At 45.3% G+C, this 24,041-nt stretch overlaps 1 protein-coding gene across 1 annotated transcript in view; it reads right to left on the bottom strand.

The window, feature by feature from the left end:
* The window catches only part of LOC143302119 (uncharacterized), a 46,634-nt gene extending 30,099 nt beyond the window's left edge, over nucleotides 1–16,535 (bottom strand). Inside the window, exons 1-20 of the mRNA XM_076616665.1 lie at nucleotides 16,432–16,535; nucleotides 15,468–15,524; nucleotides 14,727–14,887; nucleotides 13,594–13,839; nucleotides 13,073–13,225; nucleotides 12,412–12,610; nucleotides 10,431–10,677; nucleotides 9,524–9,869; nucleotides 8,869–9,018; nucleotides 8,122–8,265; nucleotides 7,428–7,802; nucleotides 6,791–6,967; nucleotides 6,001–6,167; nucleotides 5,190–5,372; nucleotides 4,736–4,997; nucleotides 3,944–4,091; nucleotides 3,328–3,582; nucleotides 1,832–1,950; nucleotides 1,039–1,177; nucleotides 285–522 (exon numbers count right to left, since the gene is read on the bottom strand). Of these exons, the coding sequence (XP_076472780.1) occupies nucleotides 285–522; nucleotides 1,039–1,177; nucleotides 1,832–1,950; nucleotides 3,328–3,582; nucleotides 3,944–4,091; nucleotides 4,736–4,997; nucleotides 5,190–5,372; nucleotides 6,001–6,167; nucleotides 6,791–6,967; nucleotides 7,428–7,802; nucleotides 8,122–8,265; nucleotides 8,869–9,018; nucleotides 9,524–9,869; nucleotides 10,431–10,677; nucleotides 12,412–12,610; nucleotides 13,073–13,225; nucleotides 13,594–13,839; nucleotides 14,727–14,887; nucleotides 15,468–15,524; nucleotides 16,432–16,489 (3,824 nt within the window). The 5' untranslated portion in view covers nucleotides 16,490–16,535. The remainder of the gene's footprint in view (nucleotides 1–284; nucleotides 523–1,038; nucleotides 1,178–1,831; nucleotides 1,951–3,327; nucleotides 3,583–3,943; nucleotides 4,092–4,735; nucleotides 4,998–5,189; nucleotides 5,373–6,000; nucleotides 6,168–6,790; nucleotides 6,968–7,427; nucleotides 7,803–8,121; nucleotides 8,266–8,868; nucleotides 9,019–9,523; nucleotides 9,870–10,430; nucleotides 10,678–12,411; nucleotides 12,611–13,072; nucleotides 13,226–13,593; nucleotides 13,840–14,726; nucleotides 14,888–15,467; nucleotides 15,525–16,431) is intronic.
* Nucleotides 16,536–24,041: the final 7,506 nt, after the last annotated feature.

Below are 24,041 nucleotides of genomic sequence, written 5' to 3'. Positions count from 1 at the left end.
TCTTTTTTTTATCTTCTAATATGTCGCCATTGGGAGTCAATGTAAAGAACCCTGTTCAACATTTGTTTTTCTAATATGTGACAAAGAAAGTGGGAAACAATGTCTAAACAGGGAATCGAGGTTCAATTAGGATCTGACAGTTTACTTGTTGTGAGCCTTGGTGGCTATTGGAAGTTAATGTAAAGACTCACATAATTTACTTTCAACAGTTCTTATTTCATTGTTTTATGTGTGATAAGGAAAGTGGGAAACAATGTCTGAACAAGGAATGGAGGTCAACTTACGATCTGACAGTGTACTTGTTGTAAGCCTTGGTGGACCTGTCAGTCAGTTTGGCCATGATCACGATCTTGTCTTTGACGACACGAGGCACGTTGTACATGACGTTGACCCGGCCGTTCGCCAGACGTCCCTTCTTCACGTTGACAGTGGCAGACATGCTGCTGCTGACCACAGCTGACTTGACGTTGACTTTGCTGATGTAACGGACAGCCGTCTTGCGGGCAGACTTTGTGGCGGTGACTGCAACACATGATGTGGACGTCAGGGTCAGGACAGCCTCTTCTTTTATCTGCAGCTTCACTTTGGAAAGGTGGTTGGTTTATCTTTAGAACGGTTCAGATTATTGTGGTAGTGGTTAAAACACGGAGTGGAATCAGGTCTTTTGTGTGTGTGATTTTCCGACAATAGCTGTTTGCCTCACACCCGAATTCTGATTTTGTGGCGGTGGTGGCAACAGACAGGCCACTCTGGATATTGGGTATGTCGTTCTCTGGGCATTTCTGTCTTCACTTGAACGGACATTACTATGCTTATCATTTTTCTGTATGAATACAAGTGTTGACATGTTCAGAAATTCAATTTAAAAACAGCTCATTCTATAGTATGTTGTTTCTGCATTGCTTCAACGACCTGTTGTTGATCGAGTTTCGTCTGGCCTGATTAAGATGCCGCCTCCACACCCTGCTTCCTTCTCAGACGTGTAGAGGTTTTTGTTGTTGTTTTTTGTTTGTTTGTTTGTGTATCTTTATTACTCACACTGGGCAGAGACAGGCTTGAAGCTGAGCAGCCTGAGGATGAAGTCCGTCTTGAGGATCTTGTCCTGGGTGTACAGACCGGAGCCACTGAAGGACACCAGCTCCCGTTTGGGGGACTTGACTGACAGGAAGGGGGTCACCTGTGTCACACACACACACACACACACACACACACACACACACACACACACACACACACACACACACACACACACACACACACACCGTTCCATATCGTGCCTCTATCAAAATAGTTCCTACACGATTATTGTTGTTATTATTTTTTAAATTATTATTACTTTTTTTCAATCATCAATGTTGTTGTTGTTGTTGTTGTTGTTGTCGCGTTATTGTGATTGTTGTTATTGCTGTTGTTGGTGTGACGGTAAGCTAAAACACTGTCTTGAAAACGGAAAGCATGAGAGAAAAATAGTGACATCTATCGCTTTTGAAATCTGATGGATGCTATAATACCACCGCTGCTACAAAAACATGTTCTGCTGTTTTCCTCTTGTTCTTTGTTGTTGATGCAATGTGGCTGTTGTGTTATTGCTGTTTGAACTATTAGCTGTCATTGATGATAACTGGGTTAACATTTTATGGTGGTTGTTATTGTCGTTACCTGAATCTTGTTATTGCTGTTAGAACTATTGGCTGTCTCTGATGATGGTTAACATTTTATGGTGGTTGTTATTGTGGTTACCTGCATCTTGTTATTGCTGTTAGAACTATTGGCTGTCATTGATGATGGTTGTGTTAACATTTTAACATTTTATGGTTGTTGTTGTGGTTACCTGCATCTTGTTCTTGCTGCTGGACATCTGGCTGCCCACACGCAGAGAATACTGCTGTTTGTCTCCCTTGGCCACAGAGCCTGTCAGGCTGACTTCCTTCTTGGTGTTGGTCATCGTGGCTGTACAATACAGTGTTGTCATGTTGGTTAGTACAGCAGATCTGTACAATACAGTGTTGTTATGTTGGTTAGTACAGCAGTACTGTACGATACAGTGTTGTTATGTTGGTTAGTACAGCAGTACTGTACGATACAGTGTTGTTATGTTGGTTAGTACAGCAGATCTGTACGATACAGTGTTGTCATGTTGGTTAGTACAGCAGATCTGTACGACACAGTGTTGTCATGTTGGTTAGTACAGCAGATCTGTACGATACAGTGTTGTCATGTTGGTTAGTACAGCAGATCTGTACGATACAGTGTTGTCATGTTGGTTAGTACAGCAGATCTGTACGATACAGTGTTGTTATGTTGGTTAGTACAGCAGATCTGTACAATACAGTGTTGTTATGTTGGTTAGTACAGCAGTACTGTACGATACAGTGTTGTTATGTTGGTTAGTACAGCAGATCTGTACAATACAGTGTTGTTATGTTGGTTAGTACAGCAGATCTGTACGATACAGTGTTGTTATGTTGGTTATACAGGAGATGTCATCGTGGCTGTACGATACATCATTGTCATACTGGTTAGTACAACAGATCTGTATGATACATTGTTGTCGTGTTGGTTAGTACAGCAGATCTGTACGGTATATTGTTGTCATGTTGGTTAGTACAACAGGTGTCACGTGCAGAACTGATTCATCATCAGACGTGTGACGTATGTTTCTGTACGACTATATTCATGTTGTGAAGCACACTATGCTGAGTCAGGTAAACAAGGAAAGGGCTTCACAAATGGTCATTACATTGATGGACATTCTTCTTTGATGTCTGACTTTGCTGAACAATGCATTGTTCGATAGATATATCAGGATCTTAATCAAATAAAAGTATATGAAAAATCATTGATTATTTTATCATATATAATGTTTCCGTGGCGTCTAATGCATTACTACGTTATGAGTAAACATTTTCGCAATTATAAGCCAGTTAAAAATCAGGCAAATGCTGCCTGTTCCCGATTAATACCGTTTAGATTAGATATATCTGCATACGTTGTTTTGTTGGGGTTTCTTAACAGAAAATAAACAGTATTTGCAGGACTATATGAATACTTGAATATGTGTGTATCAACTGTGAAGTGATGTAACTTACAATATATATCAAAATGTTTCGTAATTATAACCTTGTTACATTAGGAGGCATATGCTGTTTGTTGCCGATTAATACCGTATAGACTAGATATATCTGCATTCGTTTTTTAACAGAAAATAAACAGTATTTGCAAAACTAGAGGGTTGGATGAATACGAGAATGACTGTGCATCAACTGCGAAGAGATATTACGTATATATATGAAGGATGCATCAACGTGGAAACAGAAGACAACTCACACTTGAAGGTCAAGGGCAGAGCAGTGACACCAGTCAAGGTGAGGTCAGCCACTGCAGATTTGGATTCCATGGACACCATGCCAGTCAGAGCGACGTTGTCTCTGCTAGGATGACGGAGTTCCACCACAGGGGTGTAGGTGACACCGTTCTTGGACTCGTCAATCTTCACTTCCGTTCTCATGGAGTAGACGTTGACGTCATCTGTGACGAAACTTCCGCTGACACCCATCAGTTTTTTGGTGTTCGTGATGGCTCCTGAAAAAGAAAGTTGTTTGTGAAATACAATTTACATGGACATTTCAAACTGTGTTATACTTCTACTTTGGTACTGTCAACTTTTATTGAGCTAAGCAATATGTTTACTCCACTAATTTGTCGACAAACAAAACAGTAAAACAGCATGAAAGTGGAAAATACCTCTCCTTTTCACCCTTGAATTCAGCTTTCTTCCAGGAAATGTAGAACATGTGGCATACAATAATCTCAGCACTGTCGTACCTTGTCTATCATCACTTATTCACCAAAGCAATACGCTAACTTATTCTGCTCCTCTACTTTGTTGACAAACAGAACAGCAAACAGCATGAAAGACTGGACAAATCTCTCTCCTTTCTACCTTTGAATTCAGCTTTCTTCCAGGGCGAGGCAGCGCTGACCTCCAGCTGTTTGTCTTCATGGTTCAGGACGAGGTCAAAGGCCAGAGAACGATCCACTTTGGACCCAGGGGTGTTGAAAGACAGCTGGGCCATGGTCTTCTTTTTGTTCTGCAAAACAAACAGCACACTGATAACTCTTCCCCAAGACGAGCTGGAGCCATTCTTACACACCTTGACCCTGAACAGAAAGAGAGAAATCACATGGGGTGGGGCGTGGGGAACTTTGATCACGTTCAGAAAGAAAGAACATAGAGATGTTTTGAAGCAGACCTTCAGGTTGACATCTTTGATTTATAAGTATCGTTACTGTTTTATAACCGCCGTAATCACCAACATTACCATTGTTTTCATTATAATTAATGCTAAGAGATAAAAACTAAAACCACGCCATGCTTTATTTTAATAATTCGGACATTATTTTTGTAAAATAATCAAAAACTATATTGCAAGAATTTCTTCATATCAAACACACAGAGGAATGTACAAAAAGCCTGAATATTTCAAAGAGGAACAATCAAGGAAGAAAAGGAAATGAGCCATTAGAATAAAACAAAAGGTATTTTCTTCACAGATAATTCATTTTCCAATCAACTGGACGTAGTTTTATTCTGTGACAAAATAAACACGTTCTGCCTCCCCTGCCACTCTTCGCTAGTACTTTAAAATGGTGTTTGTCCCACTGAATTTCTCTTGAGCAGTTCTTGCAATGGACACTTTTCCAGCGGGGTGATAGGAGAGTGGCAGTGACTGACCTCCACCCTCTTGGCCAGGAGCTTGTAGCTGGTGTGAGTGTCCCGCTTGTACAGAGCCAGGCTGAGAGAGGTGGGCCCAGTGAAGGGGAAGTAAGGGCCAGACACACGGGTGGACGCGTTGGGGTACTGCAGTTCTCCGCACAGCTCCAGACCAGTGATGCGTGACGCCAGCTCTCCTGTGCACACCTTGACGGTCTTTCGGTTCTCGGTGATCATCTTCTGCTTCTTCTCCACCGTGTTGTGCACGATGCTGAACTCGGAGCTGAAACCACAGTTGGAGAAGGTGGAATGAATTACAGTCAGCCATGGGGTGTGTGAAATGAAATTTACATTATCAATGTGTTTATACATTTCACTTCAGTAATTAAAGCAGACACAGATTTCAATCAACAGGCACAAATGTTATGAATCCGGAGGACATTCCCTTCACCATAAAGTCCACAGTATCACTGACCTGATGTCGAAGATCTCCATTTTGTCCTCAGGGACGTCCAGTTCCATGCTCAAGACACGGCCGCGGTCAAGGTCAACTCGTGCCTTGAGGGCAGTGCTGGAGTGGAGCGTGCCAGTCACGTGCAGAGCAGCACGTGACACCTGGGCATCCACTGACATCTGACCGGAGACACGGATGGCACCGCTGAAACAGATCACAGGCTTTGGTGAAGAGTTGTCTGTGGGGTTTTCTGCAGTGTCTTTATCATCATCGACACTCGCTTTTCCAACAGCTTAAAGTGCTGTCAAAATAAAACAAAAAAGGTTATACGTGATGCAGTTATTGTAATAATGTAATAATGTATTTGGCCATGATATGCAGCTGAAATAACTCAAAAGTCCTGAGCAGTGTTCTCATGAAGAGTTTCATCCCAAGATTATAGTAAAACTGAAGAGGATCGTCAAAGTACAGCACTAAGAAAACAGTTTCTTTGAATTATTTCGGCTACAGCACAGAAACCAGTATGTTTCAATAAAGATCCTACGTCACTATAAAGACGCATCCCTTGATATTCAAATAGTGGCACAATTAAGGTGGTGTGTCTTTATATATGTGGTGAGTCTCTCAAATCATCTGAACCACTATGCAAATATTTGTTCCTTTGAATCCTTTAAAACTACAATGGATGAACGAAGGGTGTTTTTTGAACCATGAATGATGCAATGCAGAATAATTATGTTTCTTGTATAACGTAACTGATTCTTCTGATGGTTATTATACAGTTCAACTGTTTGAACCCTAGAACGACAAGGGGAAAGGAACAAACTGGAACCTGGGTCTGATTTCTCCGTCAATCTGCAGACTGCGGGGTGTGGAGGACACTTTACGCAGGTCCACCTTGCCAGAGGCCTTGAGGTCCACAGTGGCCGTTCCCTTCACTGTCAGTGACAGAGGCAGACCACAGGACGTGGGCACTGTCATCTGGGTGTCCAGGAACTCCTGAAACAGCCACACACCACAGTCATCACTGGTCATCTACTCTTCTTGTTCTGTGATTAAAAATAATTAAAAAATCTTTTTTCTTCTTCTCGTGCATTGGTGAAAGTGATTGTTCGATGTTTTAATAACAGCTGGTTGGCTGGTTTATTGTTTGTAGAAAAAATCAAGTAAGTTAGAATGAATAAGATGAAGAGGAAGAAACAGCGGGCTGTAGACCGAGTGACAGTGATGGCAATATTTACTGTGCTGCCCTGACTTTCACATACAGACATTATCAGTAAGAGATTCCTGGTGTCTCTTACGATACTGTGCATCACAGTCTAGTGTTGCTACCATTGTATGAGTCATATGACTACCATGCTGCAATGATTGTCCACATCACAAACACACTAACACATACATTACACACATCACAGCCACACCAACACACACATTGTACACACCAATGACACCAGCACACACACAGCGACACCAACACACATTGTACACACCAATCACACCAACACACACATTGCACCAGTCACACCAGCACACATTGTACACACCAATCACACCAACGCACATTGTACACACCAATCACACCATCACACACACATCGACACCAGCAGTCTGACTGTCCTCACCATGCTGTGAGTCATGGAGATGTCGTGGTTCTTGCTCAGCTTGATCAGGAAGTCCAGCATGTTGAAGGAGGAGGAGGAGGTCAAGGAGTCCAGGCCCTGGAAGCGCTGGAAGGCCATCTCGTTGCCGAACATCCTCAGGTACAGAGACCCCTTCAGTTCGTCCAGATGCTGGTCACTCTGCAAGGACACAGGCCACATGGAAATGAGGTCAGCTGTCAAACGAGGATGTTTTTCCTGTTGGTTCAGTTGTACAAACTGGATGTAGTTTCTTTCCCCTTGCGTTCAGAAATGGTGTCATACCATTTTCCATTCTTTTAATGCGAACTGAATGCTCTTTTCACATTCAGTAGTTAGTTAATGAATTGAGTCACATCCTCCTAAAATTATACGAGTAGGTTTGCCACAGTTCAGTATGCTAGATCACACTTTATTGTCAGCTCCAGAGACATGCCCAAGAACATGAATGTCACAAAGGGAATGTATTCATTAATCGATCGTGTTTCTTTCGAAACATGAAACATAATATTGTCAAAGTTATTCCCAGCAGATGGCAGGCCATACACAGCGTCTTGATGGGATAACACACATATAGTTCAAGGATCAAACTGAAAATTGCCAAGGACTGTACAGTGCTCACCTTTTTCTCCTTGCCCTCCTGTGCGAAATATCCGTATGGTCCCAGCAGGGTCTCCATCAGGTATTCCAGACCTTCCAGTCTCAGGCCAACGTCCAGCAGGTTGAGGGAGCGGCCGAACAGATCCACAGTGAGGTTGGCAGATGCAGAGCGGGGCAGGGAGGAGGAGGAGGACCACACCAGGTTGCCCTCAGCAGCAGCTCCGCTGTTGAGCCGTTTGAGGAAAGCAGAGCCCTCGTAGTTGCGGGAGAACTGGAGACGTCCCAGGTTGAACTTGGCGGGCAGCTGGACGTTCTTCAGCAGTTGTCTGACGGCCTGTTTGTGGGGGCTGGACGTCTCCTGCAGGTTGGTCAGGTGACTCCACACAAAGGACCCCACCTGGACACAGCAAGGTATTCACAGGTGAGGGAAGCTGGTTACCTGAGGTCATCTTCAGGTGAATTCACATGAACAGACTTTCCTTTAAAAGATGCAGCGACGTGGCCAGTATCTAATGCACTGTGAAAGACGGTCAGTCAGTCAGTCAGAAAGTTGTCTGTCTGTTTGCTTGCATGCTTTATTTATGTCGTTTGTTTTGTAAATCGATTAGTTAAACACATGATGATGGACAGACAGTTTTGATTTCCTTGATATTTGTCATTACCTGCAATGAACTGAAAGACAATACGACTGACTGGTTCACGACTGGCTGACTGACCTGCTCATCTGTTTCAGATTCCAGGAGAAGCTGCACGCGCTGCAGAGTGTCGTCATCAGGACACGTCATCACAGCCAGGTAAGCGGCGATACGTAACTCAGAGTCCTCCTGGGTGTCCTCCATGAGGAAGGTGACGGCAGTTCGCTGTAACACAGGGCACAGTGATGTCACACGGCACTCCGTCATGTGGGTCATGTGGGATGGCACACTACACAGCAATGTGGGTCATGTGGGATGGCACACTACATAGCAATGTGTGTCATGTAGGATGGCACACTACACAGCAATGTGGGTCATGTAGGATGGCACACTACACAACAATGTGGGTCATGTAGAATGGCACACTACACAGCAATGTGGGTCATTTAGAATGACACACTACACAGCAATGTGGGTCATGTAGGATGGCACACTACACAGTAATGTTTGTTATGTTGGATGACACACTACACAGCAATGTTTGTCATGTTGGATGGCACACTACACAGTAATGTTTGTTATGTTGGATGGCACACTATACAGCAATGTTTGTCATGTAGGATGGCACACTACACAGCAATGTGGGTCATGTGGGATGGCACACAATAAAAAAACAAACAGGTCGATCATGTCTGATGACACACTATACAGCAAACATGTTGAACATATAGGATGATACATGCAACAAACTCATGTCACGTTCATGTGGGTTTTTTTCCTACCAAACACACACACACACACACACACACACACAGGTGAGAGACTCACGTCAGCGTCACAGGGCAGACGTCTGAAGGCCTGGGCAGCCGCCACACGGACCTCCGTGGGGTTCCTGGTCCTCTTCACGCACTTGTTCACCACAGACACGGCGCTGCTCACGTGACCCGCGTTGCCGATAGCTCGCAGACCCATCAGCACCTGCAACAGTTTTTACTGGTCAGGGATCTGTCGGTTAAATCAGATCCTGGTGGAAGAAATCAACAAAGTAAAAAAAAAAAAAAAAAAAAAAAAAGAACAGCCCAGGTCGATACTGGTGTGAAATAAAACATAACTATGTATTAAGCAATCAGGGTATCTGAGTGTGTGTGTGCGTGTGTGTGTGTGTGTGTGTGTGTGTGTGTGTGTGTGTGTGTGTGTGTGTGTGTGGTTCTTCAAACAAAACCAGGATCAGTTAAACATTTCCACACACATTACTGAGAGAAATTTTATTAATATCTCCGATGCGCCAATACGGAACGGTGAAACGTGACTTTTAGATATGGGAGAAACAAGTTCAGCATTTCTGAAATCCATCACTGGAAAAAAAAGGGCTTGACAATATCCTTCAACGTGATCACGAAGAGTTAGAACTGTGTTTCTCAGCACATAGACTAGACAGGTACAACATCGCACAGGGCCTTGTCACGGGCGTTGTAAAACTGACCTGGTCCAGGTTTTTCTTGTTGACGTAGCAGGAGCTGCCGATGAGGTCCTCAAAAGACGTCATGATGCTCTGTACTGAAGACTCCAGGCTGCACTGGGGCTGGCGCTGGCAGAAGTTGTTGATCATGGTGGACACAGGCAGCAGGGCTTTCTCCCCGAGGGTCTGGGACTTGAGCAGAGACTTCACCTGCTCCAGCATGGCCGCGCTGGGCTCCTGGATCAGGGCCAGTGACGTCAGCCACATGTCGGCTTCAACGCCGGTGACGTCATTGTTCATCAGCATCTGCGTCATCATGGTGACGGTGGCTTCAGTGCCCGCCATGGGCAGAGCATCCACGAAGAACTTCCTGTCAACACAGCGGGTTAGGTCAGTGAGTGAATCAACACATTGTTCATTGACAGTATTTTATAGGTCAGTGAGTGAATCAACACATTGTTCATTGACAGTATTCTATAGGTCAGTGAGTGAATCAACACATTGTTCATTGACAGTATTCTATAGGTCAGTGAGTGAATCAACACATTGTTCATTGACATTATTTTATAGGTCAGTGAGTGAATCAACACATTGTTCATTGACAGTATGTTATAGGTCAGTGAGTGAATCAACACATTGTTCATTGACATTATTTTATAGGTCAGTGAGTGAATAAACACATTGTTCATTGACAGTATTCTATAGGTCAGTGAGCGAATCAACATGTTCGTGTATTGTGAGCTATACATATTTTTCATTTATATGCACTTGAAAAGAACAACTTGGTAATGTACTATTCAAACAAATTAAGGAATGAAGTGAGATGCATGACTGGTTCCTTTTTCTTTACTTTTTTTTCTTTGATAAGTTACCAGTTATTGCTCATTTCACCGTCAGCCTGGAATCCAGAACGAAGTCAACTCCTCCTCACCTGGGGCGGATGTTGTCAGCACACACTGTGTTCTGCTCCAGCTTGGCGTACAAAGCCTTCAGACCGGAAGTGTCCACTCTGCGCATGGCAGAGACAAGGGAGGAGAAGAGCCGGGGCGTGTCAGGCCGGATGTCCGTCTGGGTGTCACGGCACAGCTGACGAAGCACTTCCTCTACCTCCTGCAGGGCTTTGCGAGTGATGTCTTCGTTGGCGTGTTGGTACATCAGGCTGACTCTCTGGGACACAGCTGGACACACAAGATGGCGGCTGTGCCTGTTACTTTGTCATGGCATGGCAGACGTCATGCTGATGTAATGGGACAGTATGAACGAACGAACGAGGCCAGACGAGAATAAACGACACTGCCGTAACACATTAAATTTGCGATATATATATCGCATATATATATATACAGAGAGAGAGAGAGAGAGAGAGAGAGAGAGAGAGAAATGGCAGACGTCATACTGTCGCTTGGGACGGGACAAACGAACGAGACCAGACGGGAAAAGACGACACTGTGCTTTTATTGCTGAAACACATTGGTTTGGCGACCCTTTCCTAGTGTCCGATTCCCCGTTTCGGACTGTTATGTCCGTGGGGGGACACTTTAACTGTGACTGGTGTTATGTCCGTGGAAGAGACACTTTAACTCTGACTGGTGCTATGTCCGTGGAAGAGACACTTTAACTCTGACTGGTGCTATGTCTGTGGAAGAGACACTTTAACTGTGACTGGTGCTATGTCCGTGGAAGAGACACTTTAACTGTGACTGGTGCTATGTCCGTGGAAGAGACACTTTAACTGTGACTGGTGCTATGTCCGTGGAAGAGACACTTTAACTGTGACTGGTGATATGTCCGTGGAAGAGACACTTTAACTGTGACTGGTGATATGTCCGTGGAAGAGACACTTTAACTCTGACTGGTGATATGTCCGTGGAAGAGACACTTTAACTGTGACTGGTGCTATGTCCGTGGAAGAGACACTTTAACTGTGACTGGTGCTATGTCCGTGGAAGAGACACTTTAACTGTGACTGGTGCTATGTCCGTGGAAGAGACACTTTAACTCTGACTGGTGCTATGTCCGTGGAAGAGACACTTTAACTGTGACTGGTGCTATGTCCGTGGAAGAGACACTTTAACTGTGACTGGTGCTATGTCCGTGGAAGAGACACTTTAACTGTGACTGGTGCTATGTCCGTGGAAGAGACACTTTAACTGTGACTGGTGCTATGTCCGTGGGGGAGACACTTTAACTGTGACTGGTGCTATGTCCGTGGAAGAGACACTTTAACTGTGACGGGTGCTATGTCCGTGGAAGAGACACTTTAACTGTGGTGCTATGTCCGTGGGGGAGACACTTTAACTGTGGTGCTATGTCCGTGGAAGAGACACTTTAACTGTGGTGCTATGTCCGTGGAAGAGACACTTTAACTCTGACTGGTGCTATGTCCGTGGAAGAGACACTTTAACTGTGACTGGTGCTATGTCCGTGGAAGAGACACTTTAACTGTGACTGGTGCTATGTCCGTGGGGGGACACTTTAACTCCCACTTTCCTTACCCCACCCAGTTGTCAATGACTACCTGAACTGACTGGGGAAGGTTGATTTAAACGGTGGAAGGAGAGCAGTGGGCCCCGCCTTCCTATGCCGAACCCTTGACACACAGTGGGTATGATGTCATGGCCCTGCTGGTCGTGAAGGGCTATGGAGACCTTTGAACTTTGAACTTAGTAGAGAGAGAGAGAGAGAGAGAGAGAGAGAGAGAGAGAGACAGAACAGACAGACAGAGAGACAGAGAGACAGAGAGAGACAGAGACAGACAGAGAGACAGACAGTCAGACACAGACAGACAGAGACAGACAGACAGAAAGTAGAGAGAGACGAGAAACAAAGGAAATAAGTGGAGAAGAAACTCATTAATTTTATTATTATAAAAAAATAATGATGATAAAAAAAAACCAATAAAAACAACTTACGGTGGATGGTGGGCCGGGAGCCAGTCTGACTCTTGTACTTGAGACTCTGGGACACCTTGGTGACGGCCCCACTTGCCTCCCTTGAGAAGGGACGGAACTGGTGGTTTTCAGTGCAGGTGGCGCTGCTCAGGATGCCATATTGGTCCACCGTCTGCTCACACTGGTGAGTGCTCTTCATCAGAGGCAGAGACTGCACGTCCTGCAAGCAGCACAGCGATAAGTGGAGGTCTGTGGGTTCTGAGGTTCTCTTCAGGATTCATACGAGGAACACTGTGTGTGAGGTTCTTTTATTGTGTAATCATGTCGCAATTTCCTTTAAAAATGTTAACGACCTATATAATTGTTTGAGTGTAAGTGCACGCAGGCGCTTCCCCCCCCCCTCCCTGCCCCCCTCCTCCCTCCCGCACTCCCCACACCCACCTCCCCACCCCCTCCACCACCACCCACACACACACACACACACACACACACACACACACACACACACACACACACACACACACACACACACACGGGAACAGAGACAGGGAATGAAACAACAGTGAAGCTGCCAGCAGGTGTGACAGTGACACAAAGTGAAGCAGAGAGTTGTGGTGCTGCTACTGCCACTACTGCTACTACTACTACTGCCACTACCACTACCACTGCTACTACTACTCACGGACTGCACGTTGTAAGAGGAGGCTTGCAGGGCCGTCTGGTAGTCATGGCGACCAGTGCAGGCCAGCAGGTCCTTGCTTCTCTTCACTGTGGTGGAGTACCAGCCCTTGTTGATCACGTGGTACTGGGAGGGGCACGTGCCTGCCACGTCCACCTGCACAGCACGCGCTCCGTGTGTCACCATGGCAACAAGAGGTAGTGACGACATTGTCACCGTTTACGTCATTACCATCTTCCATATCTTGAACAGTATTGATCCGTTACCATTTCCATTGAATAGTAGTAAACTATATATGTTACCATTTCCATGATTAATATCTTGATTATTTGGAAAAAAAAAGAGAGAACTATTCATCGCCATCATCATCATCATCATCATCATCATCATCATTACCACCACCATCATCATCATCACCACCACCATCATCATCCATCCTCCTTATGTTCGTTCTGTCATCGGTCATTGAACTTTTAGTAAACACACACACACACACACACACACACACACACACACACACACACCTCAGTCACAATCTGGTCAGAGTCCAGACCAGTCATGCCGTTCTGGAAAGCGGACAGAACACCACGTTTCACGTTCAGGGCCCACAACTCCTCCCCCTCGGAGGGACACAACTCTTCCACGACGCCATCTTGGAAGGAGAAGCGGAGGGGTTGTCTTTCCAGAAGAGCGGCAGCACGTGCTGATTCAGGTGCAGTGCGCATGCTCGGAGAGTTGGGGTCAGATTCCTTGAGAGTCACGTCACGAAGCTGGAGAAAAAGAGAGGAGGGTGGTGAGTCATACTGGTAGGACAGGACAGAGAGAAGTGGTTTTTGTCATTGCTCTCTCTCTCTCTCTCTCTCTCTCTCTCTTTAGAGGGAGGGAGGGAAAGTGTGAGTGCGTTGTATGAGCTTGCGGGTACGTGCATGATATGCTTGCGGGTATGTGTATGTTGTGCTTACGAGTACATGCATGTTTTGCTTGCAGGTAAATGCATGTTAATATGTCGTGAGATGGAGAGGTGAGATGGTGGTAAGCGTTGTGTGTGCCAGATTCTTGAAGTGTGCTCACGATTGATTGTAATGCCAACGTGTCCGAAGGGCTTCATTGCTGAGTGGACATTAAAATATTTGTCATTGTCACTGTCTCTCTCTTCTTCTTCTTCTCTGTCTCCCTCTCTATTTCTTCCTAGAGCACTGCATTGATGGCTTTCACATTCAGACAAAACACTCATGCTGACTAATATCCCACCAGGCTGTCTGTTCAATCGGCTGTGATATGATACAAACGTAACAGAAATATGTCCACAAGTGACGGTATCTGAGCCGATGGACCATATCCAATGTCTTTGAAAAGACTGTGGGGACTCGAAGGAACCTTTGTCTGCAAGATCTGAGAGGAGTGGAACAGGTGCAAATATGCAAACATGAAGAACAGAAAGATACATACGATTGGAGAGAGCTTTTGAAGTGGTGAAAAGCCAGTATGAACAAAAGAGAAGAGAACGTTGTTTTTTTGCATTAAAATTAATCCTTGCTTTGCCATAAGTTGATGATTTATGGGCTGTTCAGCGATATGACTGAAATGCTCGTTCGGTATGTGTGCTTTATTAAAAGGAAAGACAAAACAGACGCTGTACACAGTGACGTCATCTGACCTGAAGGACCATGTCACAGTCCCCGATGACGTGTACAAGGGCGGTGGCGGCAACAGACAGACGTGCAGTGTCCTCACTGGCATCCTCCATAGAGGTGGCTGTTTCTGCCAGGTAGTCGAACTCGTAGGTCGTGTCTCGGGCATAGCGGAACTTGTTGGAGGCTGCGTGTGGACATGGCAACAAGAAAGAGACACTGTACAACGTGGGTACCGTTTGGAACTAGCACCCCACTCTCCCAGACACCCCCCTGCCTCCCCCAACCCCAACCCCCAACCCCCTCTTTAATGTGTAACTAGCGTTTGGAACAGTACTGATATTATTTAGGTGACATATTTTTGCTGCTGTCTTACAGCTATGCTCAAGATGAAATCAATGAATTATTAAAATGGAACTGGTTTACTGTTTGAAAATCTTAAATGTTGTAGAAATTATATAGCTCTAACCTCTCAGCTGAACAATTTTGCTGCAAAAATTTTGTGTTCTTGTTTTAACTTGACAATGCATTTCACAGACAGACAGACAGACAGACAGACAGAGATAGAAACAGAAAGATACAATGAAAAAGGATAATCTGAAAATGGAAAAAAAAAAAAGAAATTGATTTAAATGTCACGTTATCTGAAATCATCCTTGTATCCTCAAAAAAGATCAGATACATATCAGTATCAGTAAATGCTCTCACCCCCTTTAACACTGATGTGGTAAGGCATGCATGATACTCATGACACTCATGATACTCACCAAGACATGATGTCGCGCATTGTGAACCATTGTCGTCCCATGAAGAACCCACTGGACCTGAAAACGGAGAACAATGTATCGTCAGCCGTCAGTCCAGCACCGCCAGTCATGAAGCAGAAGAAAAGAACGATGACCAAACAACGGGACAGGACACAAAGGAATCTCTCACGACGAGAAACGCTGACCACAGTTCACATTCAAAGCATCAGTGAATGCAGTGACTAGCAGTAACAGGAATTCATCGTTTATTCTGATGTATGGTGTCAGATAATACTGTACAACTTTCCAATACAAGACAAAAACAAAATCGTGTTCTTATTCAGAATTTATAAATGCTGACATTTGGATGCCACTGGTTACTTTCCCACTATTTTTTTCCGATGTTTCCAGAGCACTGCACAACACAACGACACAGTGCCACAAAGCAGCAGCTTTTAATTCACAACACTGGTATGTTCGCTCAAGAGCGAGGGTCAACCGACTTTTAAAAACCAAAACAACAACAACAACAACAACAAAAACCCAGTATCAAACAAACAAAGAACACGAGAACGATTCTCAAAAGCGAATAAAACGCATTTGAAGCGAAGTGGAAGAATGCTATGTTCGGAAGAGAAGTATTTCGGACTAGTAAATCACAGATTGACTTACTAACAAATTAACAAACGAAATTATACATCTATTGAAAGTATACTAAACCATATTTGTAAGTATTGAATTTCTTTGTAATTAATAACGCAAACGATAAGCATCTAACTGACCAACTAACAAAGAATACACCAAACAAAAACAACAGTTTAACGAATTAGGATTTTAAACTGATAATAGTAAGACAAAAGAAGAACTACAATAAACCGATGAACATCGCCAACCGTCCAGCACCCAGTCAATGCAACACATAGGACACCCCACCCCCACCACCCCCTCCCCCAAGACAGGCGCCGTGAAAGAGAGCAGCACTTACCTCCCCTGGCGGGGGCCAGGAGGGCCAGAACAGTGACCAGGGCGGGGAGTCCCCTCATGCTGTTGGCCACAGGACGAGTGTTGAGAGCCGGGTATGGTCCACCCGCTCACCACCCACCCTTTTATAGCCCGGCCTTTCTGGACCATCCTTGCTGATGCCGATGAAAGTCCACCTCGTGAACGGTGTTATCAGGCACCTTGCGGTCAGAAGGGGAACGACCTGAGAGGCCTGACAAGGGATGAGGTCTCTGCTTGTTTATCAACGCACGCGCTGGCATGAACGATTTCTGTCAACGCTGACTGCATCTGAAATATTTATCTGTTTGATTGCTGTTGTAATTATCGTGTTGAAACGTTCTGGCTGTTTAACAAAGTAGCCCAAACCAGTTATAACACATGTGACCTCCAAAACGTGAACTTTTAGAAGCGGTACTGTTAACCCAGAGAAAGCCTCGTGTGATAAGTATGTGTGATGACAACAGCAGTAATTTGAGGGCATTTAGGAAGGAGGGGTGGCCTGTTTTGTAGCTGATATCACCCTCTCTGTCATCAGCAAGTTAGGTAGCTCTATAGATATCTTTCCTATCGCCAAGCTTCAGATGATAACCCACTGTCCTCGAACAACCGGTCATCATTATCGTCAGCAGAAGTTAATTAACAGGTGAACCCGATGTCACGGTTACAGAATGTTGTGGAATAACGACTCTCTCTCTCTCTGTCTATTTCTTTCTTTCCCCCCTCTCTCTCTGTCTCTCTGTCTCTGTCTCTGTCTCTGTCTCTGTCTCTCTCTCTCTCTCTCTCTCTCTCTCTCTCTCTCTCTTCGGGGTGGGTGGGTGGGTGTATCAGTGTTTGTGAGTGTGCGTGTGTACAGTGTGTGTATGTGTATGTCAGTGTATTTGTGTACTTGTGCTTGTGCGTTCGCGTACGCTAACCTGCGTGCGTGCGTGCGTGCGTGTGTGCGTGTGTGTGTGTGTGTGTGTGTGTGTGTGTGTGTGTGCACACGCGTAAATCATTACATTCATTGTGTAAGAGAAAGTGTGTGGATGGTGTGCTGGTGTGAGTCTGTGCATGTGAATCTGTGCTCTTCCACACTGGGTGAAATGGGCGACTTGCGTGGGTGTCCATTCTATAAGAGAATATTTCAGTAGTGAAACCATTCATTTTGGGTGTCCATTCTATAACAGATTATTTCAGTAAGGTGTTATGTGCAGTGAAACATTAATTCTGGGTGTCCATTCTATAACAGAATATTACAGTAAGGTGTTATGTGCAGTGAAACATTAATTTTGGGTGTCCATTCTATAACAGTTTATTTCAGTAAGATGTTATGCGCAGTGAAACATTAATTTTGGGTGTCCATTCTATAACAGTTTATTTCAGTAAGGTGTTATGTGCAGTGAAACATTAATTCTGGGTGTCCATTCTATAACAATCTTTCAGTAAGGTGTTATGTGCAGTGAAACATTAATTTTGGGTGTCCATTCTATAACAGTTTATTTCAGTAAGATGTTATGCGCAGTGAAACATTAATTTTGGGTGTCCATTCTATAACAGTTTATTTCAGTAAGGTGTTATGTGCAGTGAAACATTAATTCTGGGTGTCCATTCTATAACAATCTTTCAGTAAGGTGTTATGTGCAGTGAAACATTAATTTTGGGTGTCCATTCTATAACAGATTATTTCAGTAAGGTGTTATGTGCAGTGAAACATTAATTCTGGGTGTCCATTCTATAACAGAATATTACAGTAAGGTGTTATGTGCAGTGAAACATTAATTCTGGGTGTCCATTCTATAAAAGATTATTTCAGTAAGGTGTTATGTGCAGTGAAACATTAATTCTGGGTGTCCATTCTATAACATAATATTACAGTAAGGTGTTATGTGCAGTGAAACCATTCATTTTCGTTGCTTTTATTTCCTTTAATATCAGTTGATTTTGTGTTATTGTTGTTGTTTTTGTTTTTTGTTGTTGTTTTTGTGTGTGTGTGTTTGTTTGTTTTTTTTTGTTTGTTTCGTTTTTGTTTTTGTTTTTTTGTTTGATTGTGTTTTTTTGAGGTTTTTTTTATACAACGCACTGAGTCAGCATCATTTTCTTCTTTTTCTTATCATTATTATCATTGTTATATCTTTTTTTCTTGGTCAGGGTGGGGGAGAATTTTTATCGATGATAATTATCCATCACTATTTATTTTTTAATGAGATGACGAAATAGGTCTTGCATTAACCAATCTGCCAGTGAGAGGCTTTTGAAGGAACGAACATTGAAAGGTGATGTACAAAGTTTGTAGTGCCTTGGAACACAACTGGTGTGAACAAAACTAAGAGAGTTCATTCTGATATGGAAAGTCCCTACAAAACGTCGCGGAGGAGGAGATAGAAAGACTTGAAAAAACGAAATGAAATCATGTTACTCATAGCACACCCGACCTTAAAGGAGTCCATTTATCGTTGATCACCCATCACAGATTGACATAAGCTTACAGGTGGGCCAACAGCAAAGTGACGGCTGTATGATCAATGGTTTCTCCATCGCAATGGGAAATAATTCACAGCTTTGATTTTGTGTGTGTGTGTGTGTGTGTGTGTGTGTGTGTGTGTGTGTGTGTGTGTGTGTGTGTGTGTGTGTGTGTGAAGGACTATGAAATTAGGAGGCAAGATTTCACTTGCTGTTACTGCTGCAGCTTCGGGGGCTATTAGGCCTTTTGGGAACCTTCCCAATGCCGACTGTCCTAAAACCCTCTTGGCTGAAAGAGTGGGGTATAACTTGAGCAAGACACTTTCCACTGCAATCTTATTCTGACCCAGATAGTCAGGACAGCAGATGCCTCCTCTGTTGGTGGTCATTGTCACACATGACTGACTATATTATATACTCACCACTTCTTGAAATGAAAACATTTGGAAAAAAAAAAAAAAAAAAAAAAGATGTGCCAACTAAGCCTGTTTTTTGGGCGCTGTCACGGCTCGTGGCATTCATTTGTGCGCGTGTTCGTGTGTTCGTCTCCCTTCCCCTCCTCTCCCTTTCCCCTCCTCTCCCTTCCCCTCCTCTCCCTTTCCCCTCCTCTCCCTTCCCCTCCTCTCCCTTTCCCCTCCTCTCCCTTTCCCCTCCTCTCCCTTTCCCTCACCTCTTTCCCTTCCCCTCCTCTCCCTTCCCCTCCTCTCCTTTCCCGTCCTCTCCCTTCCCCTCACCTCCTTCCCTTCCCCTCCTCTCCCTTCCCCTCCTCTCCTTTCCCCTCCTCTCCCTTCCCCTCACCTCTTTCCCCTCCCCTCCTCTCCCTTTCCCCTCCCCTCCTCTCCCTTCCCCTCCTCTCCCTTCCCCTCCTCTCCCTTTCCCCTCCTCTCCCTTCCCCTCCTCTCCCTTTCCCCTCCTCTCCCTTCCCCTCCTCTCCTTTCCCCTCCTCTCCTTTCCCCTCACCTCTTTCCCTTCCCCTCCTCTCCTTTCCCCTCACCTCTTTCCCTTTCCCTCCTCTCCCTTCCCCTCACCTCTTTCCCTTCCCCTCCTCTCCCTTCCCCTCCTCTCCCTTTCCCCTCCTCTCCCTTTCCCCTCCTCTCCCTTTCCCCTCACCTCTTTCCCCTCCCCTCCTCTCCCTTTCCCCTCCTCTCCCTTTCCCTCCTCTCCCTTTCCCCTCACCTCTTTCCCTTTCCCTCCTCTCCCTTTCCCTCCTCTCCCTTTCCCTCCTCTCCCTTTCCCCTCCTTTTCCCTCCTCTCCCTTTCCCTCCTCTCCCTTTCCCTCCTCTCCCTTTCCCCTCCCTTCCTCTCCTCTCCCTTTCCCCTCCTCTCCCTTTCCCCTCACCTCTTTCCCTTCCCCTCCTCTCCCCTTTCCTCTCCTCTCCCTTTCCCTTCCCCTCCTCTCCCTTTCCCCTCCTCTCCCTTTCCCCTCACCTCTTTCCCTTCCCCTCCTCTCCCTTCCCCTCCTCTCCCTTCCCCTCCTCTCCCTTTCCCCTCACCTCTTTTCCTTCCCCTCCTCTCCCTTCCCCTCCTCTCCCTTTCCCCTCACCTCTTTCCCTTCCCCTCCTCTCCCTTCCCCTCCTCTCCCTTCCCCTCCTCTCCCTTTCCCCTCCTCTCCCTTCCCCTCCTCTCCCTTCCCCTCCTCTCCCTTTCCCCTCACCTCTTTCCCTTCCCCTCCTCTCCCTTCCCCTCCTCTCCCTTTCCCCTCCTCTCCCTTCCCCTCCTCTCCCTTTCCCCTCCTCTCCCTTTCCCCTCACCTCTTTCCCTTCCCCTCCTCTCCCTTTCCCCTCCTCTCCCTTTCCCCTCACCTCTTTCCCTTCCCCTCCTCTCCCTTTCCCCTCCTCTCCCTTCCCCTCCTCTCCCTTTCCCTTCCCCTCCTCTCCCTTCCCCTCCTCTCCCTTTCCCCTCACCTCTTTCCCTTCCCCTCCTCTCCCTTCCCCTCCTCTCCCTTTCCCCTCACCTCTTTCCCTTCCCCTCCTCTCGCTTCCCCTCCTCTCCCTTTCCCCTCACCTCTTTCCCTTCCCCTCCTCTCCCTTCCCCTCCTCTCCCTTTCCCTCTCCCTTTCTCCCCCCTCTCTCCCCCTTTTGCTCTATCGTTCTCTTGTGTGCTCAGTTCTGTTTCGAACTGAAGCACGTGAATCTGTCGTGATGTGTGTCTGACATGTCCTTATTAGTCCTTCTCGCTCTGAACTCTTGAGATGAGTTCGGAGTTAAGGTCGGTTTGAAGGAAGGGTTTTGCTTTGCCTTTGGTGCCGAGCTTTGGAAGGAGAAGGGTCGCCGATCCAGCAAGCGAGCTGTTGGGTGCCCTCTTGGACAGTCGTGGGGTTCGATTCTTGTGTGACCCCCTTCTGCCTCTGTGTGGATCTGTGTTCTGTGATCTCTCCTGGGCCGGTGGTGTGCCTGATTCCTGGTGACAAGTGAGGGGGGAGTTCTATAGTTTGTCCTCGTGGTGTCAGTGTTGTAACATGACATATGTTGGTTTTGGGTGTGTATAATGTTAAGGGAGGTGTTTTATCGAACGTCTTTTAAATCCAGTATTCTTTTATTTCTAAATATTTTGGGCTAATTGATAAGGTGGTGTTTAGGGTTGTTTTGCTATGTATTCAGCTCGAGTTGTTTCCGAATTATTTCCTTTGTGAACTGTGTCCAACTGCAGCCTAAGATTTCCAAAACGTTTGTGTGGTGTTTGAAATGTGATTGGGAGATTGCAATGTTGGTTCATTGAGTTTTGTTTCGGTAGTTTGAAACCACAAGGATAGATACCGACATTTTGTCATTTAGGGTAAATGTCTCTTTCGGATTGCATGCGAGTTTAACTCCTTCATTACTGGATAAATCATAAACATTTCATGCACTTTTGGCGTTCGTAGTATTGTGTGAAATTGATTGTATATAATAAGATAACCAATTATTCCTTTAGTGCATTCCGCATCACTCCAGGAAGGGGGGGGGGGGGTACTCCTTCATAATGTTAGAGTATAGCCTACAGAGACATGGGAGTCTTGTTGCAGATTTGTTCCCTGTGATTTATTCCTGTGGGTTCCCCCTGACTGCCACCCCCACGGGACTCCAGGATTCACCTTTTCATCATTCCACTTCATCCCTGTCCGTTCCAAACTCCCTCACTCCCACTCCTTTCCCCGACCCCCTTATTTTCCAACGCCCTCGCCCACAGTCCCTCATCCCGTTCCACCCTCTCCGATTCTGCGGGCGTACAACTAAAGCCAGTTCAGTGATGCTGGCCTTCAACAGATGAACTTGATTTAGGTTCAAGTGAACTGACATTTTTTTCGCGTAGATCTGTGCTGCTGATACTAGAGCTTACTGTGTCGTGGTCAGGATGCTGTGGTGTAACCAAAGAGTGTTGCTGTAGTTAAGTGTTTAAATTTGTGTGTCTGGACCAGGGTATTCCAAGTGCAACAATAGTAAAGAACTGAGCTGAATTATCTGTCTTTGTGTTTTGTGTTGTCGGGGAGTTAGTCTGGGAAGGTGCGGGGGTTCATGGGCAACCCCTTATGGGTTGTGACAGGCGCTGTTCACCGACATGAGAGGACGTGCATGACCTGCTCCAGCAAAATGGACTGCGTGTAACATGTTGCGCTGCTACATCTGTTAAATCACTGTAAGTATAGCCAGCTAAAAGAAAAGTGTATAAGGATATCTTTATGCGTGTGTCAAGTGGAAGTGCATGTGTAAATGTGTAGGACTCAGCTGTGCTTTCGATCTTGTTGGCGTCTTCAGTTGTGTGAGTATATAAACAATATCAACCCATTTGAACACAAGAGATCGGAACAACTCCATCTTTAATACATGTATATATAAACAGTTTAAAATGCCAACCAAAGGAAAAACAAAAACAAAACAAAACCGGAAAGACCGTGTGACAAACAGTCCACCAAATACTCTTTCCTGCGTTCAACAAACATGACAGATGAACTGGATCAACATAGAATCACACAATGTACTCGACATCCCGACAGACAACGACATGAACAGATCATGACGAAGATGGTAGGTAGGAAGGGGACAGTGAACAGATCATGACGAAGATGGTAGGTAGGAAGGGGACAGTGAACAGATCATGACGAAGGTGGTAGGTAGGAAGGAGACAGTGAACAGATCATGACGAAGATGGTAGGTAGGAAGGGGACAGTGAACAGATCATGACGAAGATGGTAGGTAGGAAGGAGACAGTGAACAGATCATGACGAAGATGGTAGGTAGGAAGGAGACAGTGAACAGATCATGACGAAGATGGTAGGTAGGAAGGGGTACTGTGAACAGATCATGACGAAGATGGTAGGTAGGAAGGAGACAGTGAACAGATCATGACGAAGATGGTAGGTAGGAAGGAGACAGTGAACAGATCATGACGAAGATGGTAGGTAGGAAGGGGTACTGTGAACAGATCATGACGAAGATGGTAGGTAGGAAGGAGACAGTGAACAGATCATGACGAAGATGGTAGGTAGGAAGGAGACAGTGAACAGATCATGACGAAGATGGTAGGTAGGAAGGGGTACTGTGAACAGATCATGACGAAGATGGTAGGTAGGAAGGAGACAGTGAACAGATCATGACGAAGATGGTAGGTAGGAAGGGGTACTGTGAACAGATCATGACGAAGATGGTAGGTAGGAAGGGGGACAGTGAACAGATCATGACGAAGATGGTAGGTAGGAAGGAGACAGTGAACAGATCATGACGAAGATGGTAGGTAGGAAGGAGACAGTGAACAGATCATGACGAAGATGGTAGGTAGGAAGGAGACAGTGAACAGATCATGACGAAGATGGTAGGTAGGAAGGGGTACTGTGAACAGATCATGACGAAGATGGTAGGTAGGAAGGAGACAGTGAACAGATCATGACGAAGATGGTAGGTAGGAAGGGGGACAGTGAACAGATCATGACGAAGATGGTAGGTAGGAAGGGGACAGTGAACAGATCATGATGAAGATGGTAGGTAGAAAGGAGACAGTGAACAGATCATGACGAAGATGGTAGGTAGGAAGGGGGACAGTGAACAGATCATGACGAAGATGGTAGGTAGGAAGGAGACAGTGAACAGATCATGACGAAGATGGTAGGTAGGAAGGTGACAGTGAACAGATCATGATGAAGATGGTAGGTAGGAAGGTGACAGTGAACAGATCATGATG

Source organism: Babylonia areolata, chromosome 28 (genome assembly GCF_041734735.1).
Source record: "Babylonia areolata isolate BAREFJ2019XMU chromosome 28, ASM4173473v1, whole genome shotgun sequence".
Taxonomy (NCBI): domain Eukaryota; kingdom Metazoa; phylum Mollusca; class Gastropoda; order Neogastropoda; family Buccinidae; genus Babylonia; species Babylonia areolata.
The sequence above is the reverse complement of the archived record's forward strand: the minus strand, read 5'-3'. Positions and strand labels throughout refer to the sequence as shown.